Source organism: Ixodes scapularis, unplaced genomic scaffold (genome assembly GCF_016920785.2).
Source record: "Ixodes scapularis isolate PalLabHiFi unplaced genomic scaffold, ASM1692078v2 PGA_scaffold9__187_contigs__length_104089568, whole genome shotgun sequence".
In the NCBI taxonomy this organism is placed as follows: Eukaryota; Metazoa; Arthropoda; class Arachnida; order Ixodida; family Ixodidae; genus Ixodes; species Ixodes scapularis.
Genome location: NW_024609884.1, coordinates 47643088 through 47668074, shown reverse-complemented (window position 1 = coordinate 47668074; position 24987 = coordinate 47643088). Strand labels below are relative to the sequence as shown.

General features: G+C 43.6%; 1 protein-coding gene across 4 annotated transcripts in view; it reads left to right on the top strand.

The window, feature by feature from the left end:
* Positions 1–347: 347 nt before the first annotated feature.
* LOC8031012 (protein charlatan) overlaps positions 348–24987 on the top strand; it is a 36091-nt gene continuing 11451 nt past the window's right edge. For all 4 annotated transcript variants that reach the window (XM_040209576.2, XM_040209579.3, XM_040209577.2 and 1 more), the window contains exons 1-5: positions 348–637; positions 1951–2178; positions 9053–9662; positions 11011–11428; positions 14804–14985. In XM_040209576.2, the coding sequence (XP_040065510.2) occupies positions 380–637; positions 1951–2178; positions 9053–9662; positions 11011–11428; positions 14804–14985 (1696 nt within the window). In that variant the 5' untranslated portion in view covers positions 348–379. The remainder of the gene's footprint in view (positions 638–1950; positions 2179–9052; positions 9663–11010; positions 11429–14803; positions 14986–24987) is intronic.

Here is a 24987-nt window from a genome sequence, read left to right as displayed (position 1 = left end):
TTTCGATGGTACCTGCTGTTTGAGTGCAGCTTAGGCTAGGATATTGTGGCTGTTAGGATATTGTCTATCATCGTAGAAATTTATGCTGTTATGTCCTACTTATCCAAACACTTTCATTGTCTGCTTGCATCACTAACATAATAGTGCATTGAATTAATTGAGTCCAACAAGAAGAACAATAAGCATGCTAATTTCCTGCAAAAATAATTTAATCAAATAGAAATTTGGTTTACCAGGCTTTGGGTCAGCGGAATGTCACAGTGCACCCTGTGTGCACCAGGGCGCTTTTGGGAGACAACGGCCAGTGCAGCCGAGAGTGAAACTCTGCACTTGAACTTCCCAGGACTATGAGTCGAGCCATGGACGACAATGACCCAGCATGGACAAGGGCACTCTGAATGCGGCCTTCAGCTGCCTGGAAGGCATCTATACAAACCAGAATGTTGGCAAGCACGTCAGCGCCCTGCTGCAGGCCAGTCGCAACTCGGCCTCCCACTTCCTGCCGCCATACCCCCTGTTTCCCCCCCTGGCACCACCTGGGGCCATGCCTGCACCAGAGGACTGTGCCAAGAAGGCCCATCAGCCGCAGCAGCAGCAGCAGCAGCAGCAGCAGCAGCATCAGCATCATCATGCACGGGTGAGGCCTTGACCATATGCCACAAAATCATAACCTGCAGCTGGCTTTCTTATATGAACCATGAAAAGTCTTTGAGTTGTGATATTTTGAAGTGTGTCTGCAGTGTATTTAAAATGGCAGTTTTTAACCAGAATTAAGCTTTGTTTGTACTGTCTGATCTCGAAAGCTAAAAAGGGACAATTTCTCAATCGATCTAGCACTGTGGGTGCCTCTGTAAGCTTGAATTTTACAAGTCTTCTAAAACTGTGAGCAGTGATAGAGTGCAGGTGAGCTGGTAATGAATCAACATCTTGTAGACCCTGAGATTGTTCCCTATCTCAGGGTCTACAAAATGTAAAACTGTTAATTGTTTGTTGTTTTCAAAGGCCCTCAATGTACTACCCATTTCTTTTCAAGAATGTTTAGACATGCCGTAAAATACCGCGCATCCCCCCATTCTACATTAAAGGGGCGATGCAACGATTTTTGTATTTTGCGCAAATACCGCTTAGAACGAATCCCTGACGTTAATGACTTGTGAGATACCCGTTCGTTTTTCACCACAAGCAATCGAAGTTGCAGAAAAAAATAAAGAAAAGCGAGCAGAGTTCACCCCCTCAACTCGCAGCCAGAACAAGCGGCTACGTAATCTGGAGCCGATTATATGCCGCCAATGTTCATCATAGCCATGCGCTGGGGTTTGCAAGGCACAGGACACGTGCTGAGTTCCAGACATTGTTATGGTTTGACTGTTGTCGTCATTGCAGCGATTGGACACAGGCCACTACCCGAATGCTTCTCGAGCTATCGATTATCACGAGCCCAAATCGAGTGTCCACGCCATGCTCGGGTCCAATCTATGAGCCGCATTCAAATATCGTCACTGGGCAGTACTGCTACCGCCCAGCTACGTCATCAGGTTTTGCGAAGGAGAGATTGAATGAAAACACTCGGTTTTGTCCTCGAAATTACAGCGCAACCAAGGAATTTCTTGGTCAGTGGCGTTGCGTGCGAGTATCCTTGAGTCCTACTAGTGCCAGTAAGCTCGTGTAAAGTGAAAAACATTCCAATTGAATATCATTGCACTGCCCCTTTAAGTGCCCACTCCCAAATTTGTAAAATCTGAGAGAATATGCACAGTACATTGGTATGTAAAGTTTGTGACCAGACAAGCGCCCATCCCCCATTTTTTCGAGATTATCTCTAAATTTTGAGTAGGCGCTTGCCCGGTATTTTGCGGTATATTTAATCACAAAATTGATGACGAAAAATTTATTAGTGTGTATTCGTTATGAGGTATCTGGATTCACTGAGAGTTGCGGCATGTTCTGCAGGTCCCTACCTCTGGTGCTTCAGCCAAGTCAGAACGGAAATCAAAGCGTGATCTTGGAACCTCGTCCAATGATGGCTGGGTACAAGGCCAGGAAAAGTTCAGCTGGGATGGCTCCCCAGTTGCAGCATACAACCCTGCGACGAAAATGTTTCGTTGCGTCGCTTGCAACACCCTGGGTTTTCTGTCAAGGATTGCCGAACACTACCTGGGGACTCACGTGAATGCCAAGGCAAGTATCCAATCCATACCAGCTTTCAGTGATTTCATTGTGACATGGACACATTCTTACAACACATATCTTGCAAGTGACATCGTTACATATTACTGGTGGCTAATCCCACATATGGCTTGCCTCAAAAAGTTCTGCTTGTACAATGTAAAATGAACACGGCAGTTCTTTCTGTCATGCTCGGATCAAATAATGGCAGTGAAAGCTAACTGTAGCATTGCCAATTTGGGTCCTAGACATGAGTGGTGCTTCACAATTAGCAATATCTTCAATTGTTTTACAGCCATTGACATCTCCACATAGTGTACTGCTGGTCTTTGATCCTTGGTAATTGATTTAGTTTAAGTCCTGTACTGCAATCTCCATGAGCTGTACTGTCATGCTCCTTGGGCAAAGTTTTTCTTCCAAAGTAACGCATGAAAGTTCATATTCTATTGCAGTACACCAGTTTAGAGCATCCAAATAACAGGAACGAGATTGATTTAGTATGTTCCTGTACTGTGGAAAGGAAGGCCCCTACAGAGACCTCAGAAAAATGACTTGCACTATACTCGGCGTCAACTCTTTTGTGCTCCGTTTTCAGAGATAGCCTAGCTTCCACAGTGCTCCAACTCTGTCAAAGCTAGTTGCACAAGCGCATGCAAATGAGGCACAAAAAGCAAAGCAACTTGCTGTTGCAGCAGTACGGGATACTGTTGCACAGTGTAAGCTACGCTAGCTTTGACAATGTAGCACAGAATAAATGACGCAGAGTATAGTCCACCTTTAAAGTTTAATAGGAAGCGCGGTCATGTGTGGCTTTCTGAAGTGAAAATTCGAAGTTATTTACCCCACATGGGTGCACAAAATCCTCTTTGGTCCACTCAAACTCAACATGCATACTCTTGTGTGGGCATATAGTGTATTTTCTTTTTAGAGAATGTGGTTTCAGGGCACGCCCTGAATGCTTGCTGACACCTTTATTCAAAACATGCCAATTATGCTAGAAAGAGATCAAATAATGTCTAAAGGGACTTTAAATAGGTGTGACATCAGTATACAAAAATACTGAGGTGAGCAGTTTCCAAACAAAATACTCTGCTAACTAACAAACTAAAAGAAAGACTAAAACACACCGATGAGACTCTTCTAATGGTTGTAGTACAGAACGCTCAGTTAAATATCGGTGTACCTTCAATAAAGTTGAAGGACAGGGACACTGGCTCAGGTGAAGAGCCTCAGTTTTCGGCCGCTCTACGAGATCTATTCAATCCAGAAATGCATTGCGATGACACGAAGCTACGGCAGGTCCCGTCGATCAGACCTGTTATTTTTCGGTCTCCCTTATAAAGATAATAAAACTTGGAGTAAATCGGAAAGTTTGGTCGTCTAACTGCAACAAACTCTGCATTCGTGTTGACCCAATTAGAATTAAAAGAGTGCATCGTTTGGGCTGTTACGATAAACGAAAGTGTCACCCAATCATTAAGTTCTCCTCATTTAAAAGAAAGTATTATATCATCAGCATACAAGCCAAAAAACCTGCCTTTTGCTATAACTGAGGGTTTCCTGGTATCTGTCAGAGTCATACGCTGCAAACTGCTTGAATTTGCCCAATCTAAATGTTTGCCCTTCAAACTTCGTCACAACAAGCTGTTAATGGATGACAGGTGCTTTATATTCGGTACTATACAAAGTTTGATTCGAGAAAAAAAAACAGCTGTGTCTGCCACTTCCCTTTCCCGCCACACCCTCATTGAGTTCTGCTATCCAGAGCCAGACACATCTGTGAAGTGTCCGTTGAGCACTCTGTACTGTTTAAACATTCAAAGATTTATACCTAAAATGGAAGATGTGCATTCTCTGATTGAAGCATGCTACGCGGACTTTGTTTTTCTGACTGAAACAGGGCTAAACCCTGATATCGCTGACTCAGATTGTTTCCTTCAAATTTTTGTTTTCTTATTTACCGTACTGACCACCGAGTCGGAAGGAGAGGGGGAGGTGTTCGGAAAAAGAGGGGGACGTGTTCTTTTAGCTGTCAATAACCATATCCCATCAAGGCTTATCTCAGTAGAAACAAGCCTGGAAATCGTCTGGGTATGCCTCACTTCTAAGCCAAGTATTATACCTGGCGTATGCTACAGGTCGGCAGATATTGGTAGTGACATCGTCACTAAGGTTCATAAATGTGTCTTTCAGCTTACAATCCTTTATCCTGGTGTCACCCTTGTTCTTCTTGAAGACTTTAATTGTCCAGATATTGATTGGACTGCCTTCTCCTCTGGCAGTGCCATTTCCAATGCTTTCGTTGACCTGTGCCTTGACTTTAGTCTTTCAAACATTATCACTCAACCAACCAGAACTACCAAAAACTGTGGCAATGTGCTGGACCTGTGCCTAACACAAGCGCCAGCCCTTATTAGTAATGCCATATAAGTACCGTAAAATCCCGAGAGATGTCCCACTCCCAAAAGATAGCCCACCCCTATTTTTGGCTTGGTTTGCTATATTTTTTTAAACACCGAAAGATAGCCCACTTCTAGTAATAGTAGTGTTGGGATCAGTGATGGCCTCGGCATAAATGCGACTAGTTAGCTATGGTGGGATATACGCGAACATTGCTGACTGAGAAGTACAGATATCTTTGCTTTGTTGCTGGAAGGGACACAACCTTAAAATAGCAATTTTTTTTAACTTTTCTTGATTGTACATTGAGAGTTAGCCCACTTCATATTTTCACCCGATTTGCTCTTGATGTTAGGTAGGCTATCTCTCTGGATTTTATGCAGGTACTTACCCGGCATTAGTGACCATCTTGTTATTGAATCAACTAAAGCACTGCACGAGCCTACGTTTTTGGGCTCGGCCCGGCCCGGGCCCGCTGACTCTTAGTGTTACCCGACTTGGACTCAGTCCGATGGGACGCCTTGATCAGGCCCGGCCCAGACCCGGCCCAATGGGATGCCTGCCTGATCAGGCCCGACCCGGTGAGAGGCCAAAGCTTGCCTCAACTTTTAAATTCAAAAGTGCCCTGGGGAGGTTTTGGTGCTATTGATTTGTTTACTAATTTTCATGAAAGACGCTGTCATATCGTAGTCATGTGGTGAACATACGAAAGCTTACACAAATATAAAAGACATAGCTTCATCTTTGGTAGCAAGAGGGCATTTTTTTTTTCTTCTTCAAAAGTTCAAAAAGGAAAGGGAAATACTTTCTTACTGCCCCCTGTGACCTTATTGCCCTTGTTTTCTTGCCTGCTGGCAGCCGTGCCGCTATGCTGATTAACCAGGATTCTCCGTATATTCTTGCGGGCTTATATAGCGAAAAACGGCTTTCCTTTTCTAAGATTATTTTAGTGGCATCGTAGCGAGATGGCACTTCCGTTTTTTGTTTCTTCCAAATCTAAACGATCAATGCATTAGCTTTCCTTCTCAACGTTTTAGAAAGTGTGCTACACCATTGCGCGAGCCCGGTCAGGGCCCGAAAAGAATCCGTCCTACCTGGCCCGGGCCTGCCCTGGACTCCGAAACAATCCGCACAACCCGGCCCGGGCCCGGCGTGCAGGCTGGGCCGGGCCCTGTGCAGAGCTCTAGAATGAACACTTTCTCTCACCACTCCTCATAAATCATGCTACTCTAAATTTATTTGATATTAAGCGAATGCCGACTATACCTCTATCAACTCACAGCTGAAACACTTCTACGACACTTTCTCGAACGGTTTTGAGCAAAGATCTGTCAATGTTAACTGGACACTGTACAAAGATATACTAATTAAACTCAATAAGTATTTTATGCCACTTACTCATGTCATCTCTGATAACGACAATCCTTGGTATAACGAAACAATTCATAAACACTCCAATGAAAGGAAAAGGCTTTATAGATCGGCTATGTGTTGCCACACACTGGAAGCCAGTGACAAATACCACGAGTGTGCTACAGGATACAAAACAGCTATAAATGAAGTGAAAACTAAATTCTGTACTCGAGACCTCTCGAACATTTTGATTAACAAGCCGAAGAAATTTCGGAAGATTGTTAATCCTTCTACGTCGCCTCCCCTACAATTCACTGACGACAGCGGGTGTGATCTATCTGATTACCAAAGTGCTCTTTCACTTAATAATTTTTTTAGTTCCGTCTTTACAGATGAAAACTTCGTGACTATTCCCGTCTCATGCCAGTTTTTACACGCTCCGATGGGGCCCATCACCAGTGAATATGCCTGCGTCCTGAAAGCAATCGAGTACTTGAAACTGTCTTCCAGCTCAGGGGATGACGAAGTCAATTCTAAGATTTTAATAGACCGATCTCACCAAGCGTTCGGCGCATGCGTGACACCGCCATAACTTTAGTTTGCAGGAGGCATGGCAGCAGTGCACAAGACGGCTCAAGCCGCCTCACGCTCCACATGCGCAGAGCTCCAGCGAGGTTGTCGCACGTGCAGGAAGACTAAAGCTCCCTCGATGCATTGCGGCAGCGGTGGCGTAGTCAAACTGACTGGTGAGATCGGTCTATAAACACAAAAGACACATCCGGAGCTTTCTTTTGTGACATATTTTCCCAGTCACTTATTCTTACTGAAATTCTGTGGGACTGGAAGACTGGCAACGTATCCCCTGTTTTCGAATCTGGCGACCGCCACCTAATTACAAACTATCGTCCCATCTCCTTAATTAGCGTATCATCTAAGCTCATGGTACACATACTTTACTCCAGTATAATCAATTATTTAGAAGATAACAACCTCCCTTTTAATCACCGACATGGATTCCGGAAACCATACTCTTGTGAAACCCAACTAACGGCGTTTCTTCATGACATCCACTATACCTTGCAAACAGATATATTTCACAAGTTATTTAATGGTGCTGTAAATGGCAGATGACCCTAAATTGACAAATGCAAATTCCTTCTGTTTTCTCGTTGTGCTCTTGTTTTACCTTTTTATAACAATCTTGATGCCTCCCCTATCGCTGTTTGCAGTTCCGACAAATATCTCAGTATTCGTTCAACATTTGACCTTTGATGGACGTCTCACATAGATAATATAGTGGCTAACGCAAATCGTTTCCTTGGCTTTTTGAGCCAAAACCTGAAACCCGCAACACCAAAGTTCAAGCAACTAGCATACTTAACTTTAGTTCGGTCTAAGCTTAAATTTGCTTCTTCTGTATGGTGCCCTTGACGATCTTACCTAGTAGTTATAAAACTTTAATCCATCCAAAACGGAGCTCTGCACTTTATTTTTGATTACTCGCCATTCACAAGCATATCTGAATTGTGCGAAACTGCTAACCTTCACACATTTTTATTAAGGTGCTGAGTGTCCCGTCTCTCTCTCCTTCACCGTATCTTTCATCATAACGTGCCTCTTCGTGAATCGCTGCTTTTACCCCCGTAACAGATTTTCCCCCACTTTGACCACTCCTGTAAGTTGCGGCCTATTTTTTCGTCAACTACTTCATACTGTAATTAAACTTCCCCCTTGACCATCAACGATTGGAACATATACCAAACGACATTGTTACCATAACTGACACACATAAATTTTCTACCTCTGTAACCACTTTCATTTCTGCTTTATCGGACTAATTCCTTCTATTGTGTTAAAATTGTGTGCAAAAATGTTCAATGAAAAAAAGCTGCTCCCTTGTTTAGTACGGGCCTTGGAGGATAATAAATGATGATGGTGATGGGAGGTGCTCTTGAACCCTGATAGCCTTGAACATAAATAATTTTAATGTGAAAGCATTAACTGGGTCCCATGGAGTGAACCGACGTCATCAGCTATGAAGCCGCGCCAAATGGCACCTAAACTCTCCTGTCCCAATGGAGCAAAGTGGGGCTGCGATCTGATGGATAGGCTTCCATTGGCTGGCGCGCGTCATCAAGGGACGAGGCTCCCATTGGCTCTCGTGTGGCGTAATGCCAAAAAAACGCCACCAGAGAAGCCCCTTCCCTGGCGGTGCAGCGCACGCAGTGGCCCGGCCGCTGGTAAGAGGTGCCAGGCCACACAGCCCACTCAGGCAAACTCCGGAGAGGCTGCATGGCTGAGCTCAGCGTGGTGTGGCCACTTCACGAGAGCGCGTTCCCGGTCGTTGGCCACTACCTTGGCAGTAGCGAAACGTGGCTGTCCACGCCACTACGCCGCAGACGAACTAAGGGAGCAAAAGAATGACATTCATGCTTTCACACTTACAACTCATAAGAAATGCTTATGTGTCCTCGAACTTTTTTTTTTTTTTTGTACAAAGTTCTAGAATGTGGTGTCTTAGACACCACCCTTAATGCAATTGCTACAGAGTCATAATTGACTGAGAAAAACAAAGTCAACCGAAATCACGGTACTACTAGCACAGAGGAATGTGACACTAGAGACTCTGAGAACCATGAGGGTTGTTTCACTCCCCGCGACTACACACTTAGGGTTCCTTTAAATCAATTTAATTTTGCTGTTTTGATTGTCGTAAAGCTTGTGTTTTATGGATTATATTAGTATTTTTTTATCAATGGAAATGTGTCTCAGGTTGCTCATCACCTCTTCAATATTATGAGTTTTATGTTCTTGTTGGAGGTGACTGATTAAAAGAGAGCCAGCAGCCCTCAGCAATCTGTTCTCAGCAGACTGTTCTCATGCAAAGTGAAACTTCATTGAAAGTTGTTTCTGTACACATCTAGGCAGGCATAAATGCCTTGTGATTTAACATTGAGCTTCTTTTGCCTTGTGGTACATGCATGACTTGATCTTTGCATCGAAACCAGCAGCAGTGAGTGAATTCAAGCTCTCTGTCAGGTGAAGAGGAAATGTGTTATATGATTGTCTTTCCACAGTGCCAAGTCCGAGCAAGTGTGCCTTTGACCGTTCATTTTGCTTTCTGTTCATACAGCAGGTGTTCCAGTGCCCAGAATGCCCATACAGCAGCGCCTGGTCGCGCTGCGTGCGTTTGCACCTGGGCAAGGTGCACGGCATCCAGAATGCGCCAGCTTCGCTCTGGCGCGACCAGCCTCTGCTCGACGAGATCTTGGGAATCCTGCAGAACCTCAAGAACCTTGCAGAGGCGTCCAATGGCAGTGGCCTGGTGGCAGCACCGGCCACGCCGGGGTCTGTCGCCGAGAAGCGCTATGTGTGTCCGCGTTGCCCGTACGCGACGGACCGCAGGGACTTGTACCACCGACACGAAAACATCCACAAGGACGACAAGCCTTTCCACTGCTACGTCTGCTTCAAGCTGTTCAATCGGGCCGACCACGTCAAGAAGCACTTTCTGCGCATCCACAAGAACCATCCGTACGACATTGGCCTGATTCGGCGCCACCCGCCTAGGACTGGCTCCTCGCACGCGTCGCCTGTCGCGTCGTCGCATGGGCCTTCCACTGGCCAGAACGGCCAATGGGCGCTGGCACACTCCAACGTCGGGGTGCCTCGACTGCCTACAGGGAGCTGCGGGGCAGCCGACTGCTCCGGCGTCCTCCCAGGAACCAATGGCTGTTCTGCAGGTAGGGCGACAGGCGTGGGACTGGCTAATGTGGCACGACTTTTCTTCGTCTGTAGAATTGACGGGAACCGGGAAAATCTTTACTATTCTGTCGTACCTGTTTTTACGACTCGCATGTGTTAGCATTGGGGTGTTGAACCCAAATTTTTCGTTCTCTTTTAGAGGAAATGGTTGGTTGATGTTTGTTTCAGCTCTTGTGGTAACTTGTGAAAGCCCTAAGACCCTTAAATTTTTCGGTCCTTTGAGTGAGTTTCTATGCTTAAGAATGTTACTTGAAAACATGAAAATTGAAAAACACTATATTGTATGGGGTGCTTCAGCCAACATGTGCAAAGACTTGTAAAAAGCTGGTGCACACTGTGTGTCGAACCAATGCAGTATTGTTTGCGCAGTCCTATGCGCCGAGAAACTAAGGGATAGGAGGAGACGAGCGCGCGTGGGGGGGGGACATCAGAACGCCGAGCTCCGGTTCAAATGATTAGTGAGTAGACCTAAAGCTAGCTGCCTTTGTTTTCACTGCACTCGTCGAATGCGTTCGAATGCGAGATCCAAATGCCGGACGCCTGCGTTCCACGTTCTAACGCGTTCAATGAGTGCAGTGGAGACAAAGGCAGCCTAGCTTTACATTTACCCACTAATCATTCCAACCGGTGCCCGATGTTGTGACGTACCCACATGCTCTTGTCTCCTCCTCTCCCTCAGTTTCTCGGCGCATTGAGCAAAGGCGAGACATTTCTTGTGATGTGCTAACTAATCTCTGTGCAAATCCTCCAATACGAAAGTTGTAGAGTGTGTAGAGAAACATCTAATCATGTCATCTTCATCAAGGTAGCCTTTGTGTGCAAGGTTTTAGCTTTAAAAAAAGTCTGCGAGATATAGAAATGGTGTATGTGACTGTGGGCATTTACGTTGCAGTTCACAAGCAGGTAGTCACGTGGGATTTCTTAAAATCATACATGTTTTCTCTTATGCTTAAAACTATTAGGCAGAAAACAGTGTAGAAAACTGTTGCACAGTTATTTCAAACTGCCGAGCGAGTGCTGGAGTTAGCTTCCATGGCATTCATTTCACACCATCAAATTTCCAGTAAATCTGTAATTGCAAAAAAATAATTCTGTTAACATAATAACTAGGGATACTTGGTAGATGACAAAAAATGAAGCACGGGCCTCTTTATCTAAGAGGCATTTGGCTGCCATAGGTGCCTAAACGGAGAAGACGAGTATACTTGCACATTGTGCAATACACTGGACCATTATGCAATACACTGGACACGCGAGTCCTTTAGACTTCATATAGCAGGGTGTGGGACAGCCAGACTAAATACCTATCATGCATGCTCTGTGAAGGAGGCGCACAGAGCTGGGGCTTCCACAACTCGCCATCGACGTTGTGCGGCGGCAGTGGCGGCGGTCACGGCCACGTGGCCAAGGTGCCGGGCTGTCTGGGTGCGGCCCAAGAGGGGGCAGCCAAGGGCAAGCGTGGAGCGGCCAAGGCGGCGACCAGTGGCGGAAGCGCCGCCTCGGCAGCAGCCAAGACGTTTGCCTGCGCCTACTGCCCCTGGCGCGGTGTGGACGGCTGGTGCCTACGGCGGCACCTCAACACGCACATCAAGCCCTTTTCATGCCCTTTCTGCGAGTACAAGGCAGCCCGGTCAGAGCGCCTCAACACGCACGTGCTCAAGGTTCACGGGAAGCACCTGTGCAACAAGTGCCACTTTGCGGGGGAGGACTCGATTGCACTCGAGCGGCACATCAAGGAGAACCAGTGAGTGCCTTCCGACTTCCTTCCTCGGGGGCAAGGAGGTAGGAAGCTTCTGGAAACGACATGAGGATCACCAGAGGTGTGGAGGGACACGCCCCCGCAACGACCAAAACCAAGAGATGCTATTGGACAAAAAGGAGGGCTGACTTCACAGCTGTTTTGGTCACCCTCGGGGCCCCACCAGAGGTGAAGCCAGAAGTGTAAAGGGACATGCCCCCAGTGACGACCAGAACCAAGAGACGCTATTGGACTAAAAGGATCGAAAGCTGACTCAACAGCTGTTTGGTCACCCTCGGGGTTAGCCCTCCTTTTTGTCCATAGCGTCTCTTGGTTTTAGTCGTTGCTAAGGGCGTGTCCCTCCACACTTCCGGCTTCACCTGGTGATCCTCATGTTGCCTTCAGAAGCTTCCTACCTCCATGGTTGGGGGTCTCTTGGAGGCAGTGCTTTTGCCAGAAATAGTATCTTTTGGGTGGTATCAGCACGGGTATGCCTTGCAAAGAAATGGCCCTCCCACACCTCCAGGAGAAAAGGTGGTCATTTTGGGGACAGTCGTTGGCGTACTGGTGGTGACACTATTTAGGAACGAGTCCTTATTTTATATAATGAATGTCTTTTTTGCATAGACCCAGGTCTCTACCAAACAGCCGACTCCACTTTGTTTTGCACCTTGGTGACTGTGAAATAAAGTACTGGACTACTGACCCTAGTTGATGGGTTCAAATCCTAGCCTGGGTGCCCACGTTCTGATGGCGGCTTATTGCAGCATAGACACCTTGTAGCTAGATTTTTAGTTGCTTGCTGGAGATACCCAGATGATCCAGATTTCTTCTCATTCCTTTGCTGGGGCATACTAGATGCCTAAATCCCTTTTACTTATGCCACTGCTTGGAGAGAATCATTGATGTCAATCAATTACGTAACTTTAGAGACGGCCGTGCTGCTGAGGAGTTCACATTAAGGGGATACACCCCTCAGAGGGTCAACTTTTGAACCTTTGGCTTAAAATTAATTAAATTTACAGGGTAGGCTGGTGGTCATGCTAGAAGAGGGTGCATAAGAAAATTTGAGGTCTGTCGGTCAAGTGGGAAGGAAATTAGGGGAGCTTCTATCAGCAGCACCCCTACATTGTTTAGTTAATCTATCGATGGAAAACTATCACAATATTCAAGATTTTTATTCGCTAGATATGTAGCAGAATGCCTAGGGGAGATTTTTGTTAAAAGTCATTGACTTCTATCAATTTTTTCTTCTGCAAAATTTGTCAACTTTTTGGTCTTCCGTGTCTCCAACAAAATGTGAACATTTTTTATAAAAGACATCCATAAAGCGACAAACCAACTCCATAGGCACGCATTCCTTATTAAATTTCAATCAGGAAAAGTAAAGAACGAGCCTTCCCTGTATTGCTATTATCAAACGATAGATTGACTAAAATGGAATTTATACCAAAAAGTGGAACGGAGAAAAATGTGTTCAAAGTGCTCCAAACCCTACCTTTTCTTTAGCTTTGGTGGACAGAAAATAATTGATAAAAAATTAACTATGCAGTGTAAACTAGTGAAAAATTTTGGGAATACTCTCTAGATGTAGATGGATGTAAATATGTAATTTTTCAAAATCAATGTTTTTTGCTGAATTTTTTCTCTGGGTAGTGTCCCTCCTTAACTTATCGTGGGCCAAAGTGTTCTGCTCGACTTGGTGCCTCACCTGGTAGTAAGTTTTTGTTCGCTTGACTGAAATTTTTATTCTGTTTAGTAAAACTTTTTCAATGATTCATTCTTGATGTACATTTATTAAATTTCCACCAGCTCGCCTGCGCGCTGACTGTATTTTCATACGATTTGTGGATTTTATTCACACTTTTTGCAGAGACACTTCCCTACTAAATTCCAATCGATAAAACCATCCACAAAAATATGCGGTTCCCTCGGTCAAGTAGCCCCTTTTTCAGGTCTAGCTTAGGATGCAAGTTATAAGGAATGCTCAGGTGATGCTATTTTTTTACGAGTAAAGGCCCGGCCACACTAGCGTCGCGGAGGCTTGTTGCGCGCCGTCGGCTGCTGCAGGCTGCCGTCCAGAACCAGTTTTCGCCTTCAGCGGCTTGCCGACTGGCGCCGTCCGAGCAGCCGGTCCACGCGCGGTTGAGGGCTTGCTGTTTTTTGCTGCAGAAGGAAGGAGCCAATGGGAGGTGGTGTAGATAGTGATGTTCTGCTGTCATGGCAACACGCAAGCCGCTTTCACGTTACAAAGAAGTGTAGCATGACTTCGTGTGCGATCCCTATTTCCTCCAATGCCTTTTCCAACGGAGAGGTGCTTCGAAACTGCGATAGTGTAAATGGTTGGCACTTGTTGCAACCAATTCTATCGCTCATTCTCAAAAGTAGCCTTCATCTCTGGCGCGCAGCTAGGACAGCAAACCACTGGTCTATCGCTCGATGATTCAATAGTGCCAGCTCGGCCGGCACCAGAACATACGCCTCCTTGCCTTCAGGGCGTGGCGACGTTGTAAGATCAATGAGCAGGCTAGGATGATACCATTCATGCTGATCATCAGGTCATCATCGACACTTGTTATGTAGGCAACGAGTACAATTTTGATGCTGATTTATGCGGAAGATGTGAGCCGGAACAGAAGAACTTAATGAAGAGCAGACAGCAAAAGCGCGGGAAATCCGGCGGAGGCGCGCGTGCGACAAGATCCAGTGCTGTTATGCGACTATAATGCCGGCAAAACTGAGGCCAATGTGGCCCCCTCGAGTTTGGACGCCGGACGGCGGTGCCGCCCGGCAGCGCTGACCGGCAGCGCCGTTGCCGCTAGTGTAGTCAGGCCTTAATAGAAATGTAAATTGTAGTTATTTACCCCTTGTTTGGAAATGGGGACTGAAGGTCCTTGCAACAAAACATCCTCTTGTCCCTATATTTTCTCTTTGTTGCCACCAACACAGCTACATTAACCTGGAACTGCCAGCTGTCCTTCTTGAGCCACTTTCACATCCTTTAGCTCACATCTTCATGAAGTAAGGACAGCAACTCGTTTGTGCCTTTGCCTTCCAGCCCATTTGGTAAGGTATCCCTGGTGGGTTCTAGTGAAAGGTCAACCGAAGCTGTCATACTGGTGAAGCAATCCTAATAAATGTTTTTATTTATTATTTGCTGCCATACACATCTCGGCATAAGAAGGAAACACTTCTGTGAAGCCTAGAGGTAATGCAGTTTTTGTTTGTGGAGTGACATTCCGGAAAGGAAAATTCTGACAAGCCAGGTACACATCACATTGAACTGTTCCTTTCGGGCACTTGGCTAGTGCATAATAGCTAATTTCCCAAGACCGTTTTTGATGCTCCCTGGCTGAGGGCGTGAAATTTTCTTCTTGGCAGCCTGAGCTCGAGCTTGAACGACAAGTCGCGCATGGGCTGCTCCCTGTACCCACCGTTCCCTGTGCGAGCACCGCATCCACCCGCTCCTCAGCCAGTGGACAAGTGCAAGGTCGAGCCTTGTGGATGTTCTACTAACAATGGGACTAGTGCCTGCAGTTCCAATCCCAAAACCCAACTGGGACGTAAGTATTGGCCACGTCGTCTCGCTCCCTGCTTATGACTTACAAGACTTGCTTCGCCTTTTCTTGTTCAGTTATCTGAAGGTTGGCATACAATAGCTATGCTCGTGTCATAACCGCACCTAGTTCAAATTTGGGAGGGAAGTTAATGTCTCAAATCACAACAGGAAATGGGGCACAACATTACATACACTTCATAGAAGTCCTCTCGCTAATTCTTAGTTGGTTGGCAGTCAGCATGGTCTATTGAATTTGCATCTTTTGATGTATCATAGAAAGCTTGTTCATGTTTTCTAGAAGCACATTTAGGGTGACATCTTGACTCTAAGCCTACAGTATTTTCTAGAGTGATGAACTGTATTTCAATCTCGGCAATGGACATAAAGAAGTGGTTGTGGCTAGTTGTTTTAGATGGCTATATTTGCATATATTTAGGCCGCATGCTCATGGTACCAAGGTCCAACTGAATAGTTAGAGGTTTCAGCTTCTTCAATATTTATCGAAAAAGTCAGAGAATTGCCTTCCAAATACCTTTTGCAAATTTGGTTTTCCGGAAATGTACACAGAAATGACGAGCATCAGAAACCGCAAATAAAAAGAGATATGATTTGGAGCTTTTCTTCATCGCAGCATGGACCCCAGGGAAATTACCAAATCAAATTATAAGATACCCACCACAGAGCTGGAGGAGGAATAGGGAGACTGGTCTAGTTATTTGTGCTGAATGGCATTTTAATAAGATCAGAATAAATATGGTATGAGTAGATGTGCCATAGAGTAGTAATATAGTATATGTAAAGAGTGGACACTTCCATAGGCCCCAGCGGCACAGATAGCGGAAGGACAGGTAGGACACCTAGCAGTCGGCAGAGGCCCTAAATTAGTTTCGATGTTGATTAATGTTAGTTTTGGTTCCGTATTTTCAGCGTTTGTTTAACTTCACCTTCAAGCTTTTTTTTTCTAATTTTTTTTAGGTGCTTGTTTACTTTTCGGTTATTTTGAAATCACCCTTTAAAGCTAATGACGGCCTTTTAGCACAGTCACAGTTATTGTTAGAACATTACTTTTTGTTCCAAAAAAACAATCTATTTACCAAAGAGGACCACAGGGGCCGTATTTTCCAACTATCGTTTTCGTTTTCCAATTGAAAACACAGCCCCGGTTCCAAACAAGAATCTTGCCAACTTTCACAAGAACTACATGACTGCCCATGTATCTTGTTGGGAGAAGCTCTGTACCCCAGCCCAGGAAATAACAGCAGCAAAAAGTGATCCAAAACTAGTTTATTGTAGGCAAAATCGGCAGCCAAACAGCATGTTGTGTAGCTACAAATACCTTCATTCAGAAGCAGGAGAAATCTTGCACATTCTTACATGATAATTTAAGGGTATGGTGGTGATAGGCTGAAATATTTTTATCAAGACACATAATGTTTTAGGGAAAAGTGACTTCTAAGTTCTAACACTGGTTATTTCTTTATTATCAAAAAAGGAGTGTAGCCTCTGTAGTTACTGTAATTGGGTTGTGGGTTTATTTAGACAGCTCAATGCTGGCCAGCTCTCAGATGCGGCAGCCCGCCTTTTGCTCTAAATGAGCAATTTAGTCGGTGCAGTTTGACTGCTAACCCGAGGTCTTTAACAAAAATGAAAGAGGACTAAAAAAGTGGCTAAAGGATAAAAGGCTAACGAAGACCAGTTTATGGTCTTCCAAATGACTCATTCACAACATGTGAGAGTACATGAAAGTGTGCTTAGCGTGCCTGCATTTAAGCAACACGTAACTGAAAAATCACTACAAGGTCATCACAGCTGTGAACACTCAGTAGCTGACATGGCTTGCAATCTACATTCTTATGTGTACATTGTTTTGTATACAAAAAAGACCATCATGAACTGTTTTGTACAAGATTATCTGTTTCAAGACAAAACTTCAACACAGAAAAGCATGACCACACTGTAGCACTTAGTACAACTGAAGGACATGAACTGCTAGACTTGAAGCAAAATTAGAGCCTTGGGTTGCAAAATGAAGAAATGTGCAATTAAGAAAAGGAAATTACAAAGCAATTCTTGCCTAAATGTCGACAAACCTTCAAAAAATTCACAGGGTCTCTTAGGTTGTCCCTAAGACGACTTGAAGGCGAAAGCCCAAGCGCCGATGCATTAAAGACAGACACATGATTTACTTTGTTTCACATTCTCTTTTTTGACATTCTCTTTAATTACTCATGATTCACTTTAAATCCTCTTAATTCACTTTGATTCCTCTCAATTCACTCTGTGATCCTTCTTAATTTCACTGTCTCTAATTCGCCTTAGTGGTCACGTAAACATTTTGGTGCCATTCGTGTCGCCGACGTGTTTTTGTTCAAGGACTTTGAAGGTCGACTGAATGATGAGACATATAAGGCTTTCGCTTTAATAATATTTATTCTGCTCGCAATAGCACCAACAGATCGTACACATTGTCTACAGTTGGTGTCATCAAACAAACAATAGGAAGCCATGAAAGTCACATTTTTCGCGTACCTTTGAGTCACGTGGAAAATGAAAAAAAATGTTGGCCTTGCTTCCTGCATGTTTTGCCGTTGTTGGGGCACCAAGCCAGCAGTAATAGTTGCCTGTAGGACATCCTGCAGCCACCTGAAAGCACGCTACAGTGACTACCATATTTCTCATGCCAGTTGATAACTAATAAATAAATACATACTTACAGAAATAAACAAAATACAACGCAACAGAAAAAAAACATTGTGTTGTGCACCAAGAAAAGAAAGGAGGAGACATGAGCGCGCGGGGGCGTCAGAACGCCGAGCTCTGGTTGGACTGATTAGTGGGTTTACGAAAAGCTAGCTGCCTTTGCGTCCACTGTACTCGTCGAACGCGTTTGAACGCGTTCAACGAGTGCAGGGGAGACGAAGGCAGCCTTTGCCTTCACTGCACTCGTCGAATGAAACAACCTTACCGCTGAAAATAAGAAGCACTTTAATTTTGTATTTACATACTTCAAGCTCAGGAACGATGCCAAAATGTTGCAGATGAAACACGCCCGCGCGCCCCAACATGCCCGAACCAAGTGTTGATGATTCTTTGAAGCTGGGGCTGCTGTTACGACGACACTAATGATGTAATGTAGAATAATTTAAGTGCTTGCGATATTTCTATAAATAATATTACACTACGTTTAGTAGTAAAAGTTTTTGTGAACAAATTATTAGCAAGATTTCAAAATGTAAGTTTTTTTCCCAGCAGCGATATATATGGCGTTCGGTCAGCAGAGGCAGCACTACAAGTAATGAAGTAACTTGCTACGTAGCATATCACTCCATGGAGCACTTATCTCGGCTGTGAAGGACCCCAAGTGTCCACTTTTTACGTTTACTATATTCCTCTATGGATGCGCGAGCTTCGCGCCCGCTTCTCGAGAGCCTTTGTTCATTTTGGCAGACACTTTTACTGGCTTTTATTGGTCTGGGAGAATTTTCTCTTTTCATATGCCCGACTTGTGATTAATCTTTGGACAGTTCTCTTAAAGTGGGATGTCAGAGTGTTTGATTATGGCATCTTAGTAAATGCCATGCTTGATTTGACAGATGAGCCGCGACGCGTCATCCTCAAGCAGAGATTGGCTGATAAATGACACTCTGACTTAGAACCTTCGACATGAGATGCCCTTCAGCAATGATTCGAGCTCTTCCTAGTTTTAAAGCATGCGTTCTAAACCCAACACTGGAACTCGAGCTTCGGCAGGATTTCACTTTGTATCAACTTGTCGTCTGCTTTGTTTTATGCGAGGGTGACACCCTCAAGACCTTTGAGAATGAGTTTTATGAGTACATGGGCCAGGTTCTAAAAGAGACAGTCGATGAAATCATTTTCAGAAATGTTGCTTGTCTAACTGTCTGCATTCGTTAGGTGCGGCAGTGAACATTATAGACCTTCCAGTCATGAGTCTGAGTGTCGAGGGAATGTTTTCACAGTTCTGTCCAATCCGACATGTGAAGTCGGAAACAAGTATGGGGAGCCAGTTTTTGGAGTTTAATAAATCAGCAAAAGCTTTAGAAAATATGTCTGTGAACTCCCAGTTGCACGGTACCAACTTGAGTGAAAACCCATGCCGATGCCATTCTTGACAAAACATGACAATATAATATATGGATCATGACTGTACCAAACTCACACTCCATAAAGTAGTTTCTTACGTCATTTTTAAAACAAGAATTTACTATCAAATTGTGTCCAAAAAAGCAATTGACATTTCTCCCTGAACACTGCATAACCCACCACTTAATTCAGTAGTTCGAGCCATTATCCATCCATCTGTGGATGCGCATGTGAAATCATATGCCCATGCTTGTCCAAGTATAACATTATAATATGCCAAAAAAATTAAGACAAAGCAGATAAGGCCAACAGGACACGGCATACTCTGTTTCCATCGGTGAAAATTAGTTTGTCAAACAACGTTTCATTGACAGATTGTTTCGTCGACATGCAATGTTTCATCAAAAGATTTTCTGCATTTGTTTCATTGACAGAACACAACCATGCTGTTTTCACAACAAATGTTTTATGTCTCGCCTAATTTACGGGCGGAGGGGGTGGGTGCCTAAGGCTTGGGCAAACACGCCTCTGTAATTCACACGCTAGCTTGTAGCGGCTTAGTAAAAAAATATGTTGTCAACGAAACGTCGACACAAATGTGTCCACAAAACGAGCTTCCACAAAATGTACTGTGTCGACGAACCCTGTGTTTATGATACGATGCGTCCATGGAGAGCTGTCCACAAAACTTGTTTCTACGTAACGATAGGGACCCTGTCTCTGTTCTATTGTTTTTACTTTGTTTCGTCCTAATGTTTTTGGCATATTCTCAAAGGTGAACCAGAACCAACTAGCCATTTAGCTATTTTAACCACTTGGAGGAATATATCTTTTCGTTACTTTGAAATCGTGGTGAATTAGTCACAGAAATACTTGTATGACATTTACTGAAATTGGGAGAGTTCCAAAGCTACAGAAAGGCCACTGGCCCGTGCAGTCATGTGAGTTCCCCACATACCAGGACACAACCTTCCTCACCCCTTACTCTGGACGTCAGCCTAGAATCAAATTACTCATATTGTGTAGGGTTGAGTGCAAGTATGTGGCAGCTGCAAAGGTTGCAAACCAGATGTCACAAGAGTTTATGGGGTGGCAGATGACATTTTGATGCTTTTGTAAAAATATCTGATTGTATGAGACAGTTAAGTCATTGAGGGTGAGAGTTTGTTTGGAACCTTACACTTTTTGATCGGAGGAGACTCGACACCTGTTGAGTGAGCCCTTTTCCTTAGTATGAGAACTTTCACATTATCACCCCCATTGTCTACATTTTCTTTGCTCTTATCTTTTCTCTGGGGCAGCATAAGTTTTATACATGACCTTTTTAATGAGTTGTTGCTCATTAAACCCTTCCTAAAAGTACCTGTCATGTATTAAAATTAACTAAGAAATAATGTTTGGTGGCCATATATGTGTAATAGTATTTTATGAGCCTGACACACTGCAATTAGTAATAAAACGGTAAGTAGCTACTTACCGTTTTATTACTAATTGCAGTGTGTCAGGCTCATAAAATATTATTACACATATATGGCCACCAAACATTATTTCTTAGTAAATTTTAGTACATGACAGGTACTTTTAGGAAGGGTTTAATGAGCAACAACTCATTAAAAAGGGCATGTATAAAACTCATGCTGCCCCAGAGAAAAGGCCATAAAATAATATTTTAAAGTCTAGACTGTAAAATATTTAAATTATTTTATGGCTCCAGATAGTATTTAACTGTAGTCAGTGACAGGTTACGAGTTCAGGTGAAGCTCCTCTTACCCTTTTCTACTTTATCAGAGTGAATGCTGGAGAGGAGGCGACTCCTTTTCCAGCGTTCACTCTGTTAAAGTGGAAAGGGGTGGGAGGAGTTTCTCGTAAATTCTTAACCTGTTGCCAACTATAGTTTTTATTGTATTTCATAAAAAGGCTCGAGGTACATTGAAGCACTTTTTATGAGTTGTGAATGTGAAAGCACGCACGCCGCTCTTTGCTCCCTTCTTTAATCTGCGGCGTACAACGCGCTGACCTTGGGTGCGGAACGCAGCGCCATCGGGTGAGAGATCGTTCAAACTATCGTATGCCTTGTGGCGCGAGGAAGGAGCAGACAGCAACGTAGTTCCCAGCAGAACGAACCCCTTGGTTTATTCCATGCGCGGTATATATCGCCACGCGCCGCGCTGCTGCACTGTACAACCGATAAGAGGCAAGCGAACGCAGCGATCAGTGATAACACAACAGTGTGATAACACAGTCAGGATGACACCACACAAACTGACACGCAGCGCAGCGGCGAATGGGAGCCTCGTCGACGCGCGCCAGCCAATGGGATCGAAGTGTAAAAGGTGCCGTTTAACTATTTTTATTTATTTAAAATACTTTCAAGGCCATTGACATTACAGAGGGGAGTGGTGGTTAGTGGCAGTAGTACATTTTGCAGATCAATCTGAGCAGTATAGATTATTTATGGCAGTTCTAAATAAGTGGTCAGGAACAATTGTTGCGATAGATGCGATAGATTCCAATCCACTGAAGTTTTCGGAATGAATGACTCTTGGAGTGCATTAGTGATACATTTTAGAATGTCTACTTTATACATATAATCAATGCGTGACGAAATGGAAGACGGATGATTCAGCAGTCGGATGTGAAGTAATGAGCTAGTATGGTAAATCTTATGAAAAAGACATAAGCGAGCTATTTTGCGACGTAAAGTGAGGGTTAGGCAACGATAGGCTAGTTTTCATGGCTTGCAGTGTGATGAAAGTTAGTAAGAATAAAATGAGCAGAGCGATTCTGACCTGATTCCAGGGTGTTAGTTAGTTTGGAATGACTGGGGTCTCAGATAGAAGAAGCATATTGTAATTTAGAGCATACAATCGTTTTGTACAGGGTTCGTTTCAGAGATGAAGGGGCAAGTGAAAAGCTTCGTTTTAGATGACCCATCATTCGATTAGCGTTATTAATAACATGCTCAACATGCATTTGCCAGGAAATATCTGAGGTTATACTGTCAAGACCGGTTATAACAAAGTCGTTTATAACGAAATGGCGGCTACAGCGAAGCAATCACGATTTCCCCCTTCCCTTTTGCACATTGTTAACCGAAGTCTGTTATGACGAAATAGCAGATATAGCTAAGTGATTTCAGATTCTCAATGACTTCGTTATAACCGGTCTCGACAGTATACACACCTAAGTATTTATAAGAAGAGACAGAAAGTAAGGGGACATTTTCGAGAAAATAAGAAGGAACATTACATTTATGCGATACTCTCATGGCCTGGCATTTAGTCATGTTAAGTTCCATCCCCCATAATTCACACCATTTTGAAACATGGTTAATGTCAGCTTGTAAATTAAGAACATCCGAGGCGTTAGTAACTTCTCTGTAAATAACACAATAATCGGTGAATAAGCTAATTGAAGAAGATAAAGAATTCGGCAAATCGTTAATATAGATAAGGAGCAATAGCGGACCTAATACAGAACCTTGTGGTACTCCAGAATTGACGGAGGCGAGTGGTGATGTTTCTTCGTTAGGCGGTTAGGCATGATTAGTGAGAAAACAAGTTATCCAGGGCAGAACATTTGCGTCAATGTTAAGACGGTGAAGTTTTAATAGCAGCAGCTTGTGTGAAACTTTATCGAATGCTTTGGAAAAGTAAAACAAATGCAGTCTACCTGGGACCCTCAGTCAAGCGCTAGGTGCAAATCATGGGTGAATGACAAAAGTTGCGTTTCACAAGAGAAGGATTTACGAAAGCCATGCTGAGCGGTGCTGAAGAAAAGGTTAGATTCTAAAAATTGAACTAGTTGTGAGCAGATATGTTGTAGTATGTATCTTGCATGGAATGCTAGTAAGCAAAATTGGTTGATAGTTATCCGGGCAATATTTATCACCTCCTTCTTGGAGTGGCACCACCTTCCTTATCTTCCAATCAGCAGGACAATCTCCAAGTGAAAGCGACTGGGAAAAAATTTGAGATGATATCAAAGAGCAATACATTTTTGTGTTTTTGAGGAACTTTGAGTTAATGCTGTTGGTGCCAGCAGAGGAAGAAAGTTTTAAGTTAGCAATTATTTTAACAATACCAATAGGATTGGCAAGAACGGGCCCCACAGGCGAAAAATCACTCGCGTCAAATCCACAAGTAGGCGGGCTAATAACAGTTTGAAAGGACTTAATAAAAACGTAATTCAAAAAGCGAACACATTCATCGCTAGAAACGATATCTCCGTTTGCGGCCTTGAGTGAAATTACAAATTTTTCTTTTTTACTAACAACATTCCAAAACTGCTTTGGGTTAGTGGCTAACATAGACGGTAGCTTAACGTTTAAATACTCATATTTCGCATCTTGAATAGCATTTTTGTAAACTGCATTGGCGTTGTTATAAGGCTCCCACCGGTTACAGGTGCTGGAAGATTTAGCAGCACGAAACAATATCTTTTTCTTGTTCGACAGCCTTCTCATTGGTGGGTTATACCAAGGTGATTGAGGGTGAGACGTTACAGGTCGCAGTGGAATGTACTTTTAGTGAGGACGGCGACTTGACTCTTCTAAATATTCCAGTTCTGCTCAATGGTACGCTCGGAGCAGTTAACAAAATAGTGATCTACGAACTGACTCGGGGCATCATTTATAGCGTCGAAATTAGCTTTTCGGTAGTCTCGAATAAGTCATATTTTTTTTTCTATTGATTACTCTGTGGTATGCTTAGAGTGACAAGTAACGAGTAGTGATCACTTAGTCGTGGTAGGTGAGATATTAGGGATACAAGGTCAGGTATGGAGGTTAGAACAAGATCAAGAACATTTTCTGACGTGGCTGCAATTCTTGTGGGTTCTGTAACTAGCTGTGATAAGTTAAAATCGGAACACATGTTCAAGAAATTAAAACACTGACGAAAATGGATTAGGAAACGGGCTCTCGTGCGACCAACAGATGTTTGGGTAATTAAAATCTTTGCGCGTGGTTTCATAAGGTGGAGTTTTGCATGGTTTCAAAGCTGATGATGTCGACTTCCTCCATGAGACAGTTAATGATTTTGCATTAAAAGTTTATTAGACACATTTACAAGCTATGACATGTACTAGATCAGACTAATAAAAACAGTGATACATAGTATAATTGTGATCCAAAAAAATGTTGGTATGATGTTTAGTGTTGTGCGAATATTTGAATTTTCGAATAGTAGTTTCGAATAATACGCTATTCGATATTCACCTCAAGATGAACTGCGATATTCATACTTTTCGTAGTGTTGATCACGGCAAGTTAGCTCTGTTGGGTGTGCTTCTCACCGAGCACCTATGCACTGCGGGGAAGCAATACCCGTGGAGTTTGCGGGCTCCGTGGATATTGCTCCCCTGCAGTGCACAAATGCTTGGTTAGAAGCATACTCAATGGGGCTAACCCGCCGCCATATCCATATCCTCTCAGAGTATGCTCGCAAATAAAACTGTATTAAAATTAAATGTGCTTAGAAGTGGACATGCAAAAGATTGGGAACAATCTTCAACAAGTTGAGCTGAATTTTCGTTTAAACATGGTACATGGTAGTGAAAGGCTTGAAAAAACTATTCAATATTCGATTCTAAAATATTCGGCCAAAACCACTATTCGCTTTGAATTAGCTTCAACCTCAAAATCCACAATTCGCACATAACTAATGATGATACTACTGATTGAGAGTAAATGCCATATTTTCCGGCGTGTAAAATGCATTTCTTTTTTAAATTTTTGTCCGTGTGTTTTGTACAATGGTGCAACTTACCCTATATGTGCTTTTTTAAATTTAAGTATGGACCTTAATTGTGCAAGATGTAGGCCATATCAATATTTACAACAAAGGAGAAATGACAGAGCATTTTTTTAATTGCAATGTAATGGGTAGAGGTCGGACGTAGC